The sequence below is a fragment of the Somniosus microcephalus genome, chromosome 3, assembly GCF_052327205.1.
Source record: "Somniosus microcephalus isolate GS21.2 chromosome 3, FLI_Smic_1.0, whole genome shotgun sequence".
NCBI classification, from domain to species: Eukaryota; Metazoa; Chordata; class Chondrichthyes; order Squaliformes; family Somniosidae; genus Somniosus; species Somniosus microcephalus.
Genome location: NC_140989.1, coordinates 229,474,712 through 229,492,485, shown reverse-complemented (window position 1 = coordinate 229,492,485; position 17,774 = coordinate 229,474,712). Strand labels below are relative to the sequence as shown.

At 51.1% G+C, this 17,774-nt stretch overlaps 1 protein-coding gene across 1 annotated transcript in view; it reads right to left on the bottom strand.

The window, feature by feature from the left end:
* LOC147121760 (ADAMTS-like protein 2) overlaps positions 1–17,774 on the bottom strand; it is a 252,217-nt gene that overhangs the window by 43,986 nt on the left and 190,457 nt on the right. The window contains exons 13-14 of the mRNA XM_085977997.1: positions 5,274–5,487; positions 1,852–2,007 (exon numbers count right to left, since the gene is read on the bottom strand). Of these exons, the coding sequence (XP_085834123.1) occupies positions 1,852–2,007; positions 5,274–5,487 (370 nt within the window). The remainder of the gene's footprint in view (positions 1–1,851; positions 2,008–5,273; positions 5,488–17,774) is intronic.

Below are 17,774 nucleotides of genomic sequence, written 5' to 3'. Positions count from 1 at the left end.
TCTATGTGAAGCAGCTGGCAGATCTCTGCAACCACCTCCCTTCTGAAGCGCAGCCTCTTAACACAATGCGCGGCAGTCATGGTGAGATAGGACACCTGCTCCCGGTATTCCCTGACTGGGTAAGGCCTACGTTGCCGACGCCTGATGGCCCCTCTGCGTCTAGGCATGGCTGCCCCTCTCACACAGCGTCTGCGAGCCCTTCGCACATAATGCTGGAACTGAGGGTTGGAACCCCATGCAGCCCCCATAATATACTTTCAAACAGTGAAATCACAAAGAGTCAAATTTCCAAGCTCTGGCCAGAAGCCAAAAATACCTCTCCTATGTTGTCCCAAATCAGTAAGGTCTCTTCCTTGGTCTCTGTCCAGAAATCCAAAGCACTAAAGTCATTGCAGCAAAATGGCTGCCCTTTATAGTTCAGTCTAAGTGCCCTTTAATTAGCGCTCCCCGAGGCCCGCAGGGCCTCTGCTGCGTTCCACTTCACAGTTCTTAACAGCGCCACGCCCACATTGGGCGGGCGCCACTGAAGTTCCGGTTTGGGGCGCACAAACGGCGTTGCACGACGAAATGACGTCATAAGGTGCGCGCGCAGCTGAGCGCGCGCAAACTCTTTGCGCCGGCGCTAAATGTCAACTGAAGTTGGGCGTAGGCGCAGATCGCTCTGCGCCCGGGCGCTAAGTGCCTAGCGCTCGAGATCTACTCCTCTTATGGCGCTAACGGCTGGCGAACGCAACTGAATTTCTAGGCCTCTGTGTAAATGTCAGTGTGGGGTGAGAGTGTCTGTGTGTTAATGTCAGTGTGGGGTGAGAGTGTCTGTGTTAATGTCAGTGTGGGGTGAGAGTGTCTGTGTTAATGTCAGTGTGGGGTGAGAGTGTCTGTGTTAATGTCAGTGTTGGGTGAGAGTGTCTGTGTGTTAATGTCAGTGTGGGGTGAGAGTGTCTGTGTTAATGTCAGTGTGGGGTGAGAGTGTCTATGTGTTAATGTCAGTGTGGGGTGAGAGTGTCTGTGTGTTAATGTCAGTGTGGGGTGAGAGTGTCGGTGTGTTAATGTCAGTGTGGGTTGAGAGTGTCCGTGTGTTAATGTCAGTGTGGGGTGAGAGTGCCTGTGTGTTAATGTCAGTGTGGGGTGAGAGTGTCTGTGTGTTAATGTCAGTGTGGGGTGAGAGTGTCCGTGTGTTAATGTCAGTGTGGGGTGAGAGTGTCTGTGTTAATGTCAGTGTGGGGTGAGAGTGTCTGTGTGTTAATGTCAGTGTGGGGTGAGAGTGTCTGTGTTAATGTCAGTGTGGGGTGAGAGTGTCCGTGTGTTAATGTCAGTGTGGGGTGAGAGTGTCTGTGTTAATGTCAGTGTGGGGTGAGTCCGTGTGTTAATGTCAGTGTGGGGTGAGAGTGTCCGTGTGTTAATGGCAGTGTGGGGTGAGAGTGTCTGTGTGTTAATGTCAGTGTGGGGTGAGAGTGTCTGTGTGTTAATGTCAGTGTGGGGTGAGAGTGTCTGTGTGTTAATGTCAGTGTGGGGTGAGAGTGTCTGTGTGTTAATGTCAGTGTGGGGTGAGAGTGTCTGTGTTAATGTCAGTGTGGGGTGAGAGTGTCTGTGTGTTAATGTCAGTGTGGGGTGAGAGTGTCCTTGTTAATAGTGCGGGGTGAGAGTGTCCTTGTTAATAGTGCGGGGTGAGAGTGTCCTTGTTAATAGTGCGGGGTGAGAGTGTCCTTGTTAATAGTGCGGGGTGAGAGTGTCCTTGTTAGTAGTGCGGGGTGAGAGTGTCCTTGTTAGTAGTGTGGGGTGCAGAAAGTTTTTTTGGGGGAGTCACAGGATTAATCTGAGCTCCCTGAGACACATTAGATCGGCAGCACTTACTGGTCCCCAGTCTGATGCAGTCCAGCGACGGTCACACGGAGGGCCCATGCACTCCTTCTTGTTGCTTGGCTTGGTGTACTCGTCACACAGGCGAGATTCTACTGAGCAGCGCACTTCACGTCTCATGATACCTCTGGTGCCACACCTGGCCGAACACTAAGTGCAGAAGGACAGTTACTAGCATGGCGGGCTCCACATTATGTTTCTTTCCAACTATTCCTAGCTGAGAATTTGTAACCAATTTGAGGACTGAGTCCTGCATAAAGAACCTTCACCCCATAAAATGCTGAATTTAAGGAGCGTTGTACTGGGAAGATAGAAACAGGAGGAAATTCAGCCCCTCGAGCCTGTTCTGCTGTTCAATGAGATCATGGCTGATCTGTACCTCAACTCCATATGCCTGGATACCCTTACCTAACAAATCTATCTACCTCAGTCTTGAAATTTCAACCCAGCATCCGCAGTTTTCTGGGGAGGGAGTTCTAGATTTGCACTGCTCTTTGTAAGTGCTTTCTGACTTTACCCCTGAACAGCCTAGCTCTAATCTTAGGATTGTCCCTCCCACCCCCTTGTACTGGATTCCCCCACCAGAGGAAATGGTTTCTCTGTATCTAACCTATCAAATCCCTTTATCATTTTAAACACCTCAAATAGATCACCATCAATGTTCTAAACACAAGGGAATACGAGGCAATTTTATGCAACTTGTATTCATAATTTAACCCTTTTAGCCCTGGTGTCATTCTGGTGAATCTGTGCTTCACCCCCTCCAAGGCCAATATATCATTCCTGAGGTGCAGTGCCCAGAAGTGAACACAGTACACCAGATGGGGTTTGACCAAGGCTCTGTACAACTGAAGCATCACTTCCTCAACTTTGTATTTCAGCCCTCTTGAGATAAAGATACCGTTAGCCTTTCTAATTACTTTTTGTACCTGTCCACATTTTTTTTGTGATTTGTGCTGCTGGACCCCTAAGTCCCTTTTCCTCCTCCATAGCTCCTAGTCTCTCGTCATTGAGAAAATACTGATCAGCACTGCTACATAATCCTAACCTAAAAGGAGATACCACACACAGCCTCGCGTCTCGCACTCCTCCCCTTGTCTCCCAATGCTTTGTTAATGTTTGCAGTCAGTCGCTCGGAGGCAGTCTGAGAGCGCTGACATTTAGTGCTGCGTCCCCCTCGTTCATATCGTAAACTGGGTGGAAGGGCTGCCGGCAGCATTCCTGATTCAAGGAGGCAATCAGACTTCACTCAGTGGGGTTCCTGACAAAGCGTCCACTCCTGGGCTGTCACTGCTCTCCTGGCTAGTGATTGGTGGGTGAGCACCAGAGAACCTGGAGAAGGGTTGAAGGTAACTGAAAACGGAGGAAGGAGATAGTTACCTCAAAATAATCTTTCCGCAGAAAGATATATCTTCTGTTCACCGTCTAACCTTCCTCTTAACAAAATAACTTTCTCCCCTGAGGGCACAGAGGGCTAATGTACGATGCTGTGTACAACTGAGCATTACTGGGCAGGAAGGTCAAAGGTTAAATCCCTGGTCGGCTGGGGCAGTGGTGGGGGTCACTCAGTAACCCAGGTCAAGGAGGGGGAGATTGACCCTGCGGAACCCTGCCCAGGTGAGTACATTGGAAGGCAGAGGATCACACTGAGGTGCACGTCTGCAACTAGACGCAATCAACCTGCGACACTCATTGCGAACATATGAAAATGTTGGAGAGGAAAAGACCAGCCTGTCCCATACGGTTGTCAATTTTCCAGAATCCTTTCCTCCTAATTGGCCTGGGTTTTCATCCCAGGAGATTACATGGCTCCAGGTGGAACAGGGAATGTATATAATGTGACGTACAAGGTATCACAGTGGTGTGGGATAGGCTGGGTGGACCAGTCGATCATTTCCTGTCTGTCATTTTTTTGTATGTTTGTATGATGCCTTATACATCACAAGACAGACAACCTAAGCCACCCTATGTCATCTCCAGGGAAAGGCAAAAGATAAAACAGATTAAAAAAAATCCCCAGGCCAATTAGGGGGAGGAGGAAATCTGTGAAAATTCCTCTCCGGCCCCTTTAGGTGATCGGAACTAGTCCAGGAGACTCATTGGCTGGTGAGAAATGGCTGCACACAGACAACGTATGTGGAACCATAACCCTGCATGAGAAGGGGAGATGGGGGTGGGGTGGGGAGAAAAATAACACAAAGTAACAGTGATTCCATGGAGCAGTTTTGAGCCCGGACAGAGAAAACATCAGCAACCTCTCTCCCTAACTGAGACAGACTGAGGCAGTCTCGCTGGGCTGTCATTAGTCTTCTGTAATCAGGAACGGTGTTGTGTAATGTTACATTATACAGAAGGTGTATCGTTCGACTGCCAGTCTTCAAACACAAACCCTTTTTCTGGGTTTTTTACTTGGTATAGTATTGATTAGGGTGGAACAAATAAAATTATGAGTAGTCAACAAATCGTAGAATATTACAGCACAGAAGGAGGCCATTCGGTCCATCGTGCCCTCTTTGAAAGAGCAGCCCAATTAATCCCACTCCCCTCCCGCACTTTCTCCATAACCCTGCAAATGGCTGTTTATAGCGTACAAACACATTCATGTGGTAGTCCCTTGTCTGCTATTTTAACAGAGGGGTTAACTCATTTCAAAGTACCAGATAAGGGAGCATCATACAAACAGATTAAAGGCCATACATCACTATCACAAACAGAAATCCCTGGGCTGACATTCCCAAGCTCCAAGACATACTATTAACGGCCACACACAAGTACACCATCAACAGGTGCATAGTTGTGTAGTGGTTCTGTTACTGGACTAATAATCCAGCAGAAAGTGAGTTCACATCCCACCATGGCAGTGTGAGAATTTGAATGCAGTTCAAAATAAAAAGCTGGTATCGGTAAAAGTGATCATGAAGATTGTAATAACCCAACTGGCTCACTAATGTCCTTTAGGGATGGAAAGCCTGCCATCCTTACCCAGTCTGGCCAATATGTGACTCCAGTCCACACCAACATTGTTGATTCTGATGTGACTGAGCAAGCAAATCAGTTCAATCAAGGCGGCGGCTCACCACCACCTTCTCAAGGCAACCAGGGATGGCTAATAAATGCCAGCCTTGCCAGTGACACCCACATCCCAGAATGAATTTTTTAAAAATATGACGTCTCTTGTCGGACTACATTTTCCTTTGTTCACTAACTTTAATAAAAAAAGTAGAGAATAGCGTGCGTTTATAGAGTGCGTTTGAAGTACAAAATGTTCCATGGTGCTTTTCAATGCACTGAATGAATATTAAGCAGGGAACACCAATTCACCCTCATTACAATTGGGGAACGGAGGACAACAACTCCCTAACGTTCTCCGGTGGGACTAATCCCCACTGGAGCAGCAGTCAACAACGCTGCATTACCTCAGACCATTCCGACACTTCCCACTGCGGCCCGCATCCCTTGTTTTTGCAGAGTTTGCGCTCCACGGGTCTGGTCAGCTCAGCCGCCTCACACAATTCATCGTAAACGGAGCTGTCGAAGCCAGGGGCAATCATTTTCCAGCACCGCACCGTCCTGAACTGATAGCCTTCCCCGCAGGTCCGGGAACACTCGCTCCACCTGCTGGTCTCCCACCTGCACAGCATCCAGAGAAAGAACATTGGGAGTGAGAGCAATGTTGGGAAAGGAGGGCAAGGTGGAGCTGGGGTGCAGATCAGCCATGATCTGATTGAATGGCGGAACAGGCTCGAGGGACTGAACAGCCTACTCCTGTTCCTAAAATTCAAGGGCAAGAAATGGCCATTCGGCCCATCAAAGCTCATCATCCAATCCCTCAATTCTCCCGTCACAGCATTCAACTGTATCTGGAGTAATCCCAATGGGTTTGTCTCCAGTATTCTTTCTGGCAGACTATTCCAAATATTTATAATCTCGCAACAATTAAGTTCTTCCTAATATCAGTTTTAAATTTACTCCACTTATTTCCATTTATATCCTCTACAGCTTCCTTGACTTAATTTGGTCTGGGATTATTATTAGTCCAGTAACATAACCAATACACAGCCGTACCCTCAGCTCATACTGATGCCCCGTGGTTCTCCCTCGCCTATGTAGCCACATTTACCTCACATATCCAAATAATATGAACTTTTATATACTTCGCTGCCTGTTCAAGTTTCTTTGATCTTGCCTGATAGCACGTTCCATTTCCACTAGGGATCAGTCTTCTCTGCATCTTCTCTAACGCAGGGAAACTATTTTTTGGGGTGGGGGGGGGAGCAGTGAGAAACCACATTGGGGGAACCACCTTAACCCAACCTGCTCGGTGGAAACCCATTGGGCGGACAGTTAGAAGGCAGCACGGCTTTGCCACCAGGTGAAGACAGCAAGAGGACCCCGGACCAGAAGAGGCCATTTGAGGTAAGTTTTTCTTTAAAACTTTCCTTATTGGGGCTAGGCAGAGCTCCACTTACCTTCTTGTTGGTGAGCTTTCCTGCACCTGCCAGCCAGGAGCCCCCTGCCACCTGAACTACTGCTCCCACTGGCCGGCCAACTGCAACAATCCGCCCCCCACCCCTCCCCCAACCCCACTCCATGGCACACCCCAGCAGCCCCCCCACTCCACGGCACCCCACACCTCCCCCAACCCACTCCACAGCACCCCCCACCACCCCCCCACCCCACTCCACGGCACACCCCACCCCCCCACCCCACTCCATGGCACCCCCCACCCCCCCCACCCCACTCCACGGCACACCCCACCCACCGACCCTCCCCCCACCCCACTCCACGGCACCCCCCACCCCACTCCATGGCACCCCCCACCCTGTTGCGTCCGTGTATAATAAGACACAGACTGCGGAGAACGGTACAACAGGTGTTTACTCAACGTGGCTCACACTGCAACTGATCTGTACAGATTACTACTCAGTGCTATATACAGGTGTGGTCACTGCCAGTACTGCAGTATACATGAGCTGTAAAACATAGTTCCCCCCTTAAAGGTACATACATTACAATTCCTCCCCTTTTAGATTAACAGTACCATAACACTCATTTAACAATTAAATATCAAACTAATTACAATTAACACTTTTAACATGCAACATTAGCTGAAAATAGTCTATTTATATATTCAGTCTTTGGGGAGGCTTCCTGATCCTTTCTGGATAGCGCCTTTCCCGAGTGTCTTGGCGCGGAGGCGATTATGGCCCCCTGTCGTCGGTTGGTTCATCAGCTTCCGATGCTACTGTTTCTGGGGTAGATGCGACCTGTACGTCGGGTTCATCACCAGGTACGCATGGGCGAGGCATTGGGTTGACTTGTTCCTGTGACTCTAGGATCTGGTCAGCATGGCGTCTCACGATGCTCTCCCCAACGTCCACTGTGTACATTAGTGGGCCCTGCCATGTGCATATCATTCCTGGCTGCCATTTTTCTGTTCGGTAGTCGCGGGCCAAGACTGGTTGCCCTACATTGAAGCTCCTTGTTGGCTTCTCATGGATGTGCTGGAATTGCTTACTCTCAACATCTCTTCGTACGTTTGGTCTGAGCAAATCCAGGCGAGATCTTAACCTTCGGTTAAAGAACATCATGGCTGGGGCCTGGTTGGTGACTGCATGTGTCGCATTCCGGTAGGCGAACAGGAAATTGTCCACCTTGTGCTGCAGCGGAATGTTGTCATTGTACATAGCCTTTATTGCCTTCTTAAAGGTTTGTACGAACCTCTCAGCCAATCCATTTGTGGCTGGATGATACGGGGCGGATGTGTAATGCCTTACCCCATTCTTTTTCAAGAACCTCCGGAACTCTTCGGACACAAACTGTGGTCCGTTGTCGGAGCAAATCTGTTCTGGCAAGCCATTCCTGGCAAAAATGGTCCGTAGGACTGCAATAGTTTTCTCCGTGGTGGTGGAGGACATTTTGATGACCTCAGGCCATTTCGAGTGCGCATCCACGGCTATTAAAAACATTGAGTCCATGAATGGACCAGCAAAATCAATATGCACCCGATGCCATGGAGATGAGGGCCACTCCCATGGGTGTAGAGGGGCCTGTGGTGGTGCATTTTGGACTTTCTGGCATCCTGAGCAGCTCTTGGTCAGGTCCTCGATTTGTTTATCGATTCCCGGCCACCACACATAAGCCCTGGCTAGGCTTTTCATTTTTACCCCTCCCAGATGACCCTCATGAAGCTCATTGAGCACTCTATCCCTTAACTTGGGTGGAATTACCACTCGGGATCCACACATCAAGGTCCCCCGGCACACTGACAGCTGTTCTCTCCTTGTCGAGAATGCTGGCAACAGTGAGTCGCCATGTGCTGGCCATCCCTTCACCGTCAAATCATATACCCGAGACAGTGTCGGGTCATTTCGGGTTTCCTTTTCGATACAAGCGTTAGTTACCGGTAGGTATTCAACTATAGTCGAATGGAATATTTCGACAGGATCCACTGCTGGTGCTTCTTCCGCAGTAGGCAGTGGCAGGCGTGATAGCCCATCAGCATTTCCATGCTGTTTCGTGCCCTTATATTCAATCTCATAGTGGTGCGCCCCTAGAAAAAGTGACCATCTTTGTAGTCGTTGCGCAGTCATCACCGGAACGCCCTTCTTCGGATTAAAAATGGAGACAAGAGGCTGGTGATCAGTCAGCAAGGTGAATTTCTGCCCGTGCAGATAGTGATTGAACTTTTTCACTCCCCACACTAGGCTGAGGGCCTCCCTGTCAATCTGGGCGTAGTTACGCTCGGCTGAGGTTAGTGATCGTGACGCAAAGGCTATTGGCCTCTCTGAGCCATCTGAGAATTTGTGCGACAGCACCGCTCCAATGCCGTAGGGTGACGCATCACATGCCAACTGAATTGGTAATGCCGGGTTGTAATGGGCCAATACCTCTTTCCATGTGATTAGTGTTTTGCTCTTCTGGAAAGCTCGTCTACATTCGTCACTCCACTTCCATGGCACCCCAGTTTGCAGTAGGGTGTTCAGTGGGTGTAGTATTGTAGACAAATTTGGCAAGAACTTATGGTAGTAGTTTACCAGCCCGAGGAACGACCTCAGTTGTGACACATTTTCCGGTGCTGGAGCCTTGACTACTGCCTCAATCTTCTCTGGGGACCTATGTAACCCCTCTTTATCGATAACGCGGCCACAATACGAGATCTGTTTTCTAAAAAACTCGCATTTGGGGCGGTTAGCTCGGAGCCCATATTCCTGCAATCTAGTGAGCACCTGCTCCAGGTTGGCAAGGTGATCACTGTCATTTTCGCCCGTGACCAGGATGCCGTCCAAATAACACTGGGTCCCTGGGATCCCTTGCAGGACTTGTTCCATTGCCCTCTGCCAAATAGCCGGAGCTGATGCTACCCCGAATACCAGCCGGTTGTATTGGTAGAGACCTTTATGGGTGTTGATTGTGAGGTATTTTTTTGATGCTTCTTCTACCTCCATTTGCAGATACACCTGGGCCAGATTAATCTTAGTGAAGCGTTTCCCTCCAGATAGCGAGGCGAAAATATCTTCAATCCGCAGAAGTGGATATTGTACGGTGTGAAGGACCGGGTTCACTGTTACCTTAAAGTCCCCATGGATGCGAACCTTCCTTGGTTCCCCAGGCGTGCTGCTCAACGACCTTTTCATCACAGGGACGATGGGTGTAGCCCACTCGCTCCAGTCTACCCTGGACAGTATACCTGAATGTTCCAGACTCTCCAGCTCTGCTTCGACGGCTGGGCGGATCGCATAAGGTACCGGTCTGGCCTTAAAAAATTTTGGGCTTGCGTTTTTTTCAATTTTAATCGTCACTGTCATGCCTTTTAGTGTTCCGAGTCCTTGCTGGAACACTTCTTTCGCGTCAGTTAGGATCTTTGACAGTCGCCCAGGTGTGACGTCGTCATCCTTTTTGTCAGCCACAGTCAGTGCCTGTATGGAATGCCAATCCAGTTGTATTTTCCGGATCCATTCACGTCCCAGTAATGGTGGTCCTCCATCTTGCAATACATACAGGTCTAGTTTTTGTGTTTCCTTACCGTTATATATAACGGTCTCCCTTATTTTTCCTTTGGGGTAGACTTTTTGCCCCGTGTACGTCTTCAAAATAATCTTTGTGTCTCTCAAGGGTGTGTGTGAGAATAGCCGCTCGTAGTCCCATCGGTTTATGACTGTTAGGGCTGATCCTGTGTCCAATTCCATCTTTTCCTGGACCCCTGCTAACTTGAGAGTGACCCAAATGGTTCGGTGATCCTCCATTGTGATCACATTATGTAGTTTCAGACAACTCGGTTCCCTGCTTTCGGAGTCGTTATCACTCTTTTGTTCGTCTGAACTATTCTCCGTCATCTCATGTACCTTCTTGTACTTTCCTTTGGTAGGTTTCTTATTGCTGGTTTTCTTTCCCGACCTGCAGACTCGTGCTATGTGTCCTACTTTTCCACACTGTCTGCACACTTTGTCTTTGAACCAGCAGTCATTCTGGTCGTGTGTTGTTCTGCCGCAGCAGTAGCACTTCTCTGTTCCATATGACATTTCGTTTGTGCCATATTCTTGCGGTCTCTGTTGTATCTCTGCAGCGCCCCGTGCTGCTGCTTCATATGATACCGCAATGCTGAAAGCCTTTTCCAGTGTAAGGTCCTTTTCAGATAAAAGCCGTTTCTGGGTTCCTTCACTTTGAAGCCCACACACAAACTTGTCCCTTAAGGTATCTGCCAGTCCCGCTCCAAACTGGCAGTGTTTCGATAGTTTGCGCAGTTCTGTTAAATAATCAGCATTGCTTTCATCCTTATGCTGGTTCCGTTTGTGAAACTTGAATCTTTCTGCTATCAGCAGCGGTGTGGGGTTTAAATGTTCCTTTAGTATCGTTACTATGTCTTCAAAACTCTTTTCCATTGGCTTCGTTGGGGTTACTAGATTTCGTAATAAACCATACGTCTTTGCACCCATTAAACTTAACAATACCGACGCTTTCTTGTCATCTGACACCTCATTTGCCTTGCAGTACACCTCTATTCGTTCGACATATGTAGTCCAATCTTCGACTTCAAATGCGGTGATACTGCCACTCTTCGGCATTTTGGGTGTGGTTTAAATTGGCGTCTCCCAGTGGCTTAAAATGGCGTCTCCCGCGCTTTCCTTCCTCCCCCGCTGCTGCCAACGCCACTCCCGGCGGTTCTTGTGGCAATGGCGGCGCCCTGTAGGTTTCGCGCGCTTCTCCTGCGCTGCTGCCAATGCCGGGCTCGGCAGTCCTCGTGGCAATGGCGGCGCCTCGCGGTTTTCTGCGCATCTCTCTCTCCCTCTCTCTGATGCTGCTCGGCCCCTGAACACCGGCTGCGCCCTGTTCGCTCTGCCCTCTCTCTCTCTCCCCCGTCGACGCTGCTCGGCCCTTTGCTGTGCCACTCGGTCGGGCTCTAGCCCGCCGCTGTCCGGGAAGGGTCTGCGCACTACCTGTTGCCAGCCCGTTTCGCTGGACCACCTCGACTGGAAAGCCAAGCCTGGCTCTCGACAGCCTCCCCCGCAATTCTCGAGTCTCTGCTGGATGACTGGGCGGTTGCCCGTGGTCGACGCCCGAGTCTCTGGCCTTGACCTCCAACCCACTGATCTCCAGGAACGAATCCCCGGGAGGTGATGCAGAGTTGCAGGTAGGTTCGAACCTGCCTCGTCGCCAATGTTGCGTCCGTGTATAATAAGACACAGACTGTGGAGAACGGTACAACAGGTGTTTACTCAACGTGGCTTACACTGCAAGTGATCTGTACAGATTACTACTCAGTGCTATATACAGGTGTGGTCACTGCCGGTACTGCAGCATACATGAGCTGTAAAACATAGTTCCCCCCTTAAAGGTATATACATTACACACCCCACTCCACGGCACCCCCAACCCACTCCATGGCACCCGCCACCCCCCCACCCCACTCCATGGCACCCCACACACCTCCAACCCACTCCACAGCATCCCACACTCCCCCAAGCCACTCCACGGTACCCCCAACCCCCCCCACCCCACACCACGGCACACCCACCCCCCCGACCCTCCCCCCACCCCACTCCACGGCACACCCCACCCCACTCCACGGCAACCCCCCCCCACCCACCCCACTCCACGGCACCCCCCACCCCACTCCACGGCACCACCACCCCACTCCATGGCACACCCCACTCCACGGCACCCCACACCCCCCCACCCCACTCCACGGCACACCCACCCCACTCCACGGCACCCCCCACCCCACTCCACAGCACACCCCACCCCCCCCACCCCACTCCACGGCACCCCCCACCCCCCGACCCTCCCCCCCCCACTCCACGGCACGCCCCACCCCACTCCATGGCACCCCCCAACCCCACACCCCACTCCACGGCACCCCCAGCCCACCACCCTCCCCCCATCCCACTCCACGGCACCCCCACCCCACTCCACGGCACCCCCCACCCCACTCCACGGCACCCCCCACTCCCTGGCACCCCCCACCCCACTCCATGGCACCCCCCACCCCCACCCCATTCCACGACTTCGACCAGTGGCTGAAAATATATATTTTTTAAAAGACATTTTTTTTCGGCCAGCCGCCCACCGCGCCTTTAAGTTGCGCCCCGAGAGTGGCCCGCCTCACTGTTCGTGACCCCTGCGGCAGTCGGTAACATCGCTCGGCGCTGCTGCAGGGCGCGAGTGCGATTATTTCTCCCGAGGCAATACCGGGGTGCTGCGCCTGGAGATGACATCATCATCTCCGGGCACAGAAGATCGGGGTGATACCCGGTAGCGCCGCCACTAACATTTCGCGGGAGACGCGGATAGCGCCTCGGGGCAGTGCGAAGCCATTTGCGTCTCGTTAGCGTCTCCCACCGGAGGCACAAATGAGGGGAATTTCGCCCTCTAAAGGATTTAAAACTAGGAACCTATAACTAATACTTTATTAAATTAATAATTTAAAACTAGTTAAATTAATTAGTTAAAAAAGAGACCAAGCGAATTAATTACATAAAACTTGAATTAATTAAATATTTAAAACAAGGTTAGATAGAGATGGCAGTGCAGGAGGTGTTCCGCATCTGCAGCATGTCGGACTTTGTGGAGAGCAGTGTGATCCCAGGCAACCAAATCTGCAGTAAGTGTCTGCAACTCGAGGAACTTCGGCTCAGAGTTGTTGAGCTGGAGTACGAGGTGCAGACATTGCGATGCATCAGGGAGAGGGAGAGTTACCTGGACATATTGACCCGGGAGGAAGTCACACCCCTTAGGTTAGGCAGTGGTTTAGATATGGTTAGTGGTCAGGGACCGGAGGATGTGACTGCAACTCAGGCAGGTAAGGGGTCCGCAGCTACAGTGGTGGAGGAGCCTCAGCCTTTTCCATTGTCCAACAGGTACGAGGTGCTTGCTACCTGTGTGGATGAGAACAAAGACTGCAGGGGGGATGGACCATGACACGTGGGGGAGCGAAAAGGAATGTGGTAGTGGTAGGCAATGTTCCCTGTAATTATTTTGGGTGCGCAGCTTAAAGTGAACATTGGTGGTAGGGGGTAGATACTGTTCGTTGCAGCCACGAACAGGAGTTCAAAGGCTGGGTTAAGGACATCTCCTCGCAGCTGGAGAAGAACTTGGAGTGGGAGGGGGAGGATCCAGTTGTTGTGGTCCACGTAGGAACCAACGACATAGGTAGAACTAGGAATGAGGTTGTGCTGAGGGAGTTTGAGGATCTAGGGTACAAATTAAAAAGCAAAATCTTAAAGGTAATTGTAATGTATGTACCTTTAAGGGGCTGAACTACTTTTTACAGCTCCTGTATCCTGCAGTACCGGCAGTGACCACACCTGTATATAAACCCTGAGTAGTGATCTGTACAGTCAGTTGCAGTTTGAACCCTCATTCAGTAAACACCTGTTCATCGTTCCCTGCAGTCTGTTGTCTAATTATTGAAGGACACAACATTAAGCTACACGGATATAACATCGGCGACGACGCAGATTCGAACCTACCTGCAACTCTGCATCACCTCCCAGGGATTCGCTCCTGGAGAACAGTGGAAGGAGGTCGAGTCCAGAAGCACGGGGGTCAACCACGGGCAACCGCCCAGTCATCCAGCGGAGATTTGAGCATCGCAGGGGAGGCTGTAGAGAGCCAGGCTTGGCTTTCCAGTCACGGTGGCCCAGCGAAACGGGCTGGCAACAGGTACTGCGCAGACCCTTCCCGGACAGCGGCGGCTAGAGCCGACCGAGCGGCACAGAAAAAGGCCGAGCAGCGTCGACGGGGGAGAGAGAGAGGGCAGAGCGCACAGGGCGCAGCCGGTGTTCAGGACCGAGCGGCGTCAATGGGGAGAGAGACGAGAGAGAGCAGAGCGCAGCCGGTTTTCAAGGTCCGAGCAGCGTCAACGGGGGAGAGAGGCGCGCAGGAAAACACGAGGCGCTGCCATTGCCACGAGGACCGCAGAGAGCGGCATTGGCAGCAGCGCAGGAGCAGTGCACAAAATCCACAGGGCGTCGCCATTTGCCACAAGGACTGCCGAGAGCAGCGTTGGCAGCAGCGCGAGAGACGCCATTTTAAGCCGCAGCGGGGAAGAAAGGAAAGCGCGGGAGACGCCATTTTAAGCCGCAGCAGGGAAGAAAGGAAAGCGTGGGAGACGCCATTTTAAGCCAGTCTAACCACACCCAAAAATGCCGAAGAGTGGCAGTATCACAGCGTTCGACAATGAAGTCGAAGATTGGACGACATATGTCGAACGCATAGAAGTATACTGCAAGGCGAATGAAGTGCCAGATGACAAGAAAGCGCTGGTATTGTTGAATTCAATGGGTGCAAAAACGTATGGCTTACTACGAAACCTAGTAACCCCAGAGAAGCCAGTAGAAAAGGATTTTGAAAACATAGTGTCAATCCTACAGGACCACTTAAACCCCACGCCGCTGTTGATAGCAGAAAGATTTAAGTTTCACAAATGGAACCAGCATAAAGATGAAAGTAATGCTGAGTATTTAACGGAACTGCGCAAGCTATCGAAACACTGCCAGTTTGGAACGGGACTAGCAGATACTTTAAGGGACAAGTTTGTGTGTGGGCTTCAAAGTGAAGGAACCCAGAAACGGCTTCTATCAGAAAAGGATCTTACGCTGGACAAGGCTTTCAGCATTGCAGTATCACACGAAGCAGCAGCACGGGGCGCTGCAGAGATACAATGGAGACCGCAAGAATATGGCACAAATGTTGGCCTAGAAATTGAGTTGCCTTAGCGCCGCTTTTGCGGCGCTAGAGGGCCTAGCGCTGCAATTGGCGCCGGCGCCGAAATTGCCTGGGGCCCTTCCGCCGCGCTAGACCGGTAGCGCTGCGCCGGCACCGATGACATCATCGGTGTGCGCAGCGTCCCGGTTGCCATGGCGACGGGCCACAGCGCCGAAATTCAGTTGCGGCCGCCTCGCCCGTGGCAGCCGCAACTAAGACTCTGGCAACAGAGTCTTACCTGACTTTGCGCCGGCGCATTAAAGGCCCCGCGGCGGCCGGCCGCTTTCCCGCCGGCCGCCTGGCCGCAGCTCCCTCCCCGGACTTCCCCCCCCCCCCCCCCGGAACAGAAGCAAGCCCGGCACTTGTCCGAGGTGCCGGGCTCATTTTTAGAACGATTTTCGCGGGCCGCGGCCGGGTGCAGGCAGCTCCTCCTTAAGGGAAGGAGGAGGCCTGCACTTCCTGAACCTGCCGCACCGCAGCGGGCGCCGCAGCGCCGGAATAGCGCCGATATTCAGCACGTAGCGCCAGTTTTCAGGCGCAAACACCTCTCAGCAGCGCCGGCAGCCGTTTGGGCGCAAAACTATTGAATTTTGGGCCCGACCAGCGCGACTTAGCTCCGGCACTAACTTCCGGCGCTAAAGCCCTGGCTGCGCCAAAACTCAATTTCTAGGCCGAAATGTCATACGGAACAGTGAAGTGCTATCGCTGCGGCAGAACAACACACGACCATAATGATTGCTGGTTCAAGGACAAAGTGTGCAGACAGTGTGGAAAAGTAGGACACATAGCAAGAGTCTGCAGGTCGGGAAAGAAAACCAGCAGCAAGAAATCTCCACAGGAGAAGTACAAGAAGGTACATAAGGTGACGGAGAGTAGTTCAGACGAACAGAAGAGTGATACAGGCTCCGGAAGCAAGGAGCTGGGTTGTCTGAAACTACATAATGTGATCAAAACGGAGGATCACCAAACTATCTGGGTCACGCGCAAGATAGCAGGAGTCCAAGTGAAAATGGAATTGGACACAGGATCAGCCCTAACAGTCATAAACCGAAGGGACTACAAGCGGCTATTCTCACATAAACCCTTGAGAGATACAAAGATTGTCTTGAAGACGTACACGGGGCAAAAAGTCTACCCCAAAGGAAAAATAAGGGTGAACGTTATATATAACGGCAAGGAAACACCAAAAATGGGCCTATATGTATTGCCAGATGGAGGACCACCACTACTAGGATGTGAATGGATCCGGAAGATACAGCTAGATTGGCATTCCATACAAGCACTGACTGTAGATGCCAAAAAGGATGACGACGTCACACCTGGACGACTGTCAAAAATGCTAACTGACGCACAAGAAGTGTTCCAGCAGGGACTTGGAATACTAAAAGGCATAACAGCGACGATCAAAATAGAGGAAAATGCAAGCCCAAAGTTTTTTAAGGCCAGACCGGTACCTTATGCGATCCGCCCAGCCGTCGAAGCAGAGCTGGAAGGTCTGGAACGTTCAGGAGTACTGTCCAAAGTGGACTGGAGCAAGTGGGCTACACCCATCGTTCCTGTAATGAAGAGGTCGTTGAGTAATACGCCTGGGGAACCAAAGAAGGTTCGCATCTGTGGGGACTTTAAGGTGACAGTGAACCCAATCCTTCACACTGTACAATATCCGCTTCCGCGGATTGAAGATATTTTCGCCTCGCTATAGAGTCATAGAGTCATAGAGTAATACAGCACGGATAGAGGCTCTTCGGCCCATCGTGTCCGCGCCGGCCTTCAAGCCCTGTCTAATCTAATCCCATATTCCAGCATTTGGCCCGTAGCCTTGTATGCTATGGCATTTCAAGTGCACATCCAAATGCTTCTTAAATGTTGTGAGGGTTTCTGCCTCCACAACCCTTTCAGGCAGTGAGTTCCAGACTCCAACCACCCTCTGGGTGAAAAAGTTCTTTCTCAAATCCCCTCTAAACCTCCCGCCCTTTACCTTGAATCTATGCCCCCTAGTTATTGACCCCTCTACTAAGGGAAAAAGCTCCTCAGCATCCATCCTATCTATGCCCCTCATAATTTTGTACACCTCAATCATGTCCCCCCTCAGCCTCCTCTGCTCCAAGGAAAACAAACCCAATCTGCCCAGTCTCTCTTCATAGCTGAAGCGCTCCAGCCCTGGTAACATCCTGGTGAACCTCCTCTGCACCCTCTCTAACGCGATCACATCCTTCCTGTAGTGTGGCGACCAGAACTGCACACAGTATTCCAGCTGTGGCCTAACCAGTGTTATATACAGCTCCATCATAACCTCCTTGCTCTTATATTCAATGCCTCGGCTAATGAAGGCAAGTATCCCATATGCCTTTTTTACCACCTTATCCACCTGTTCCACCGCCTTCAGGGATCTGTGTACTTGCACACCCAGATCCCTCTGACCCTCCGTCTTGCCTAGGGTCTTTCCATTCATTGTGTATTCCTTTGCCTTGTTAGTCCCCCCAAAGTGCATCACCTCGCACTTTTCCGGGTTAAATTCCATTTGCCACTGTTCCGCCCATCTGACCAACCCATCTATATCGTCCTGCAGACTGAGGCTACCCTCCTCGCTATTTACCACCCTACCAATTTTTGTATCATCCGCGAACTTACTGATCATACCCTTTACATTCATATCCAAGTCATTAATGTAGACCACAAACAGCAAGGGACCCAGCACCGATCCCTGTGGT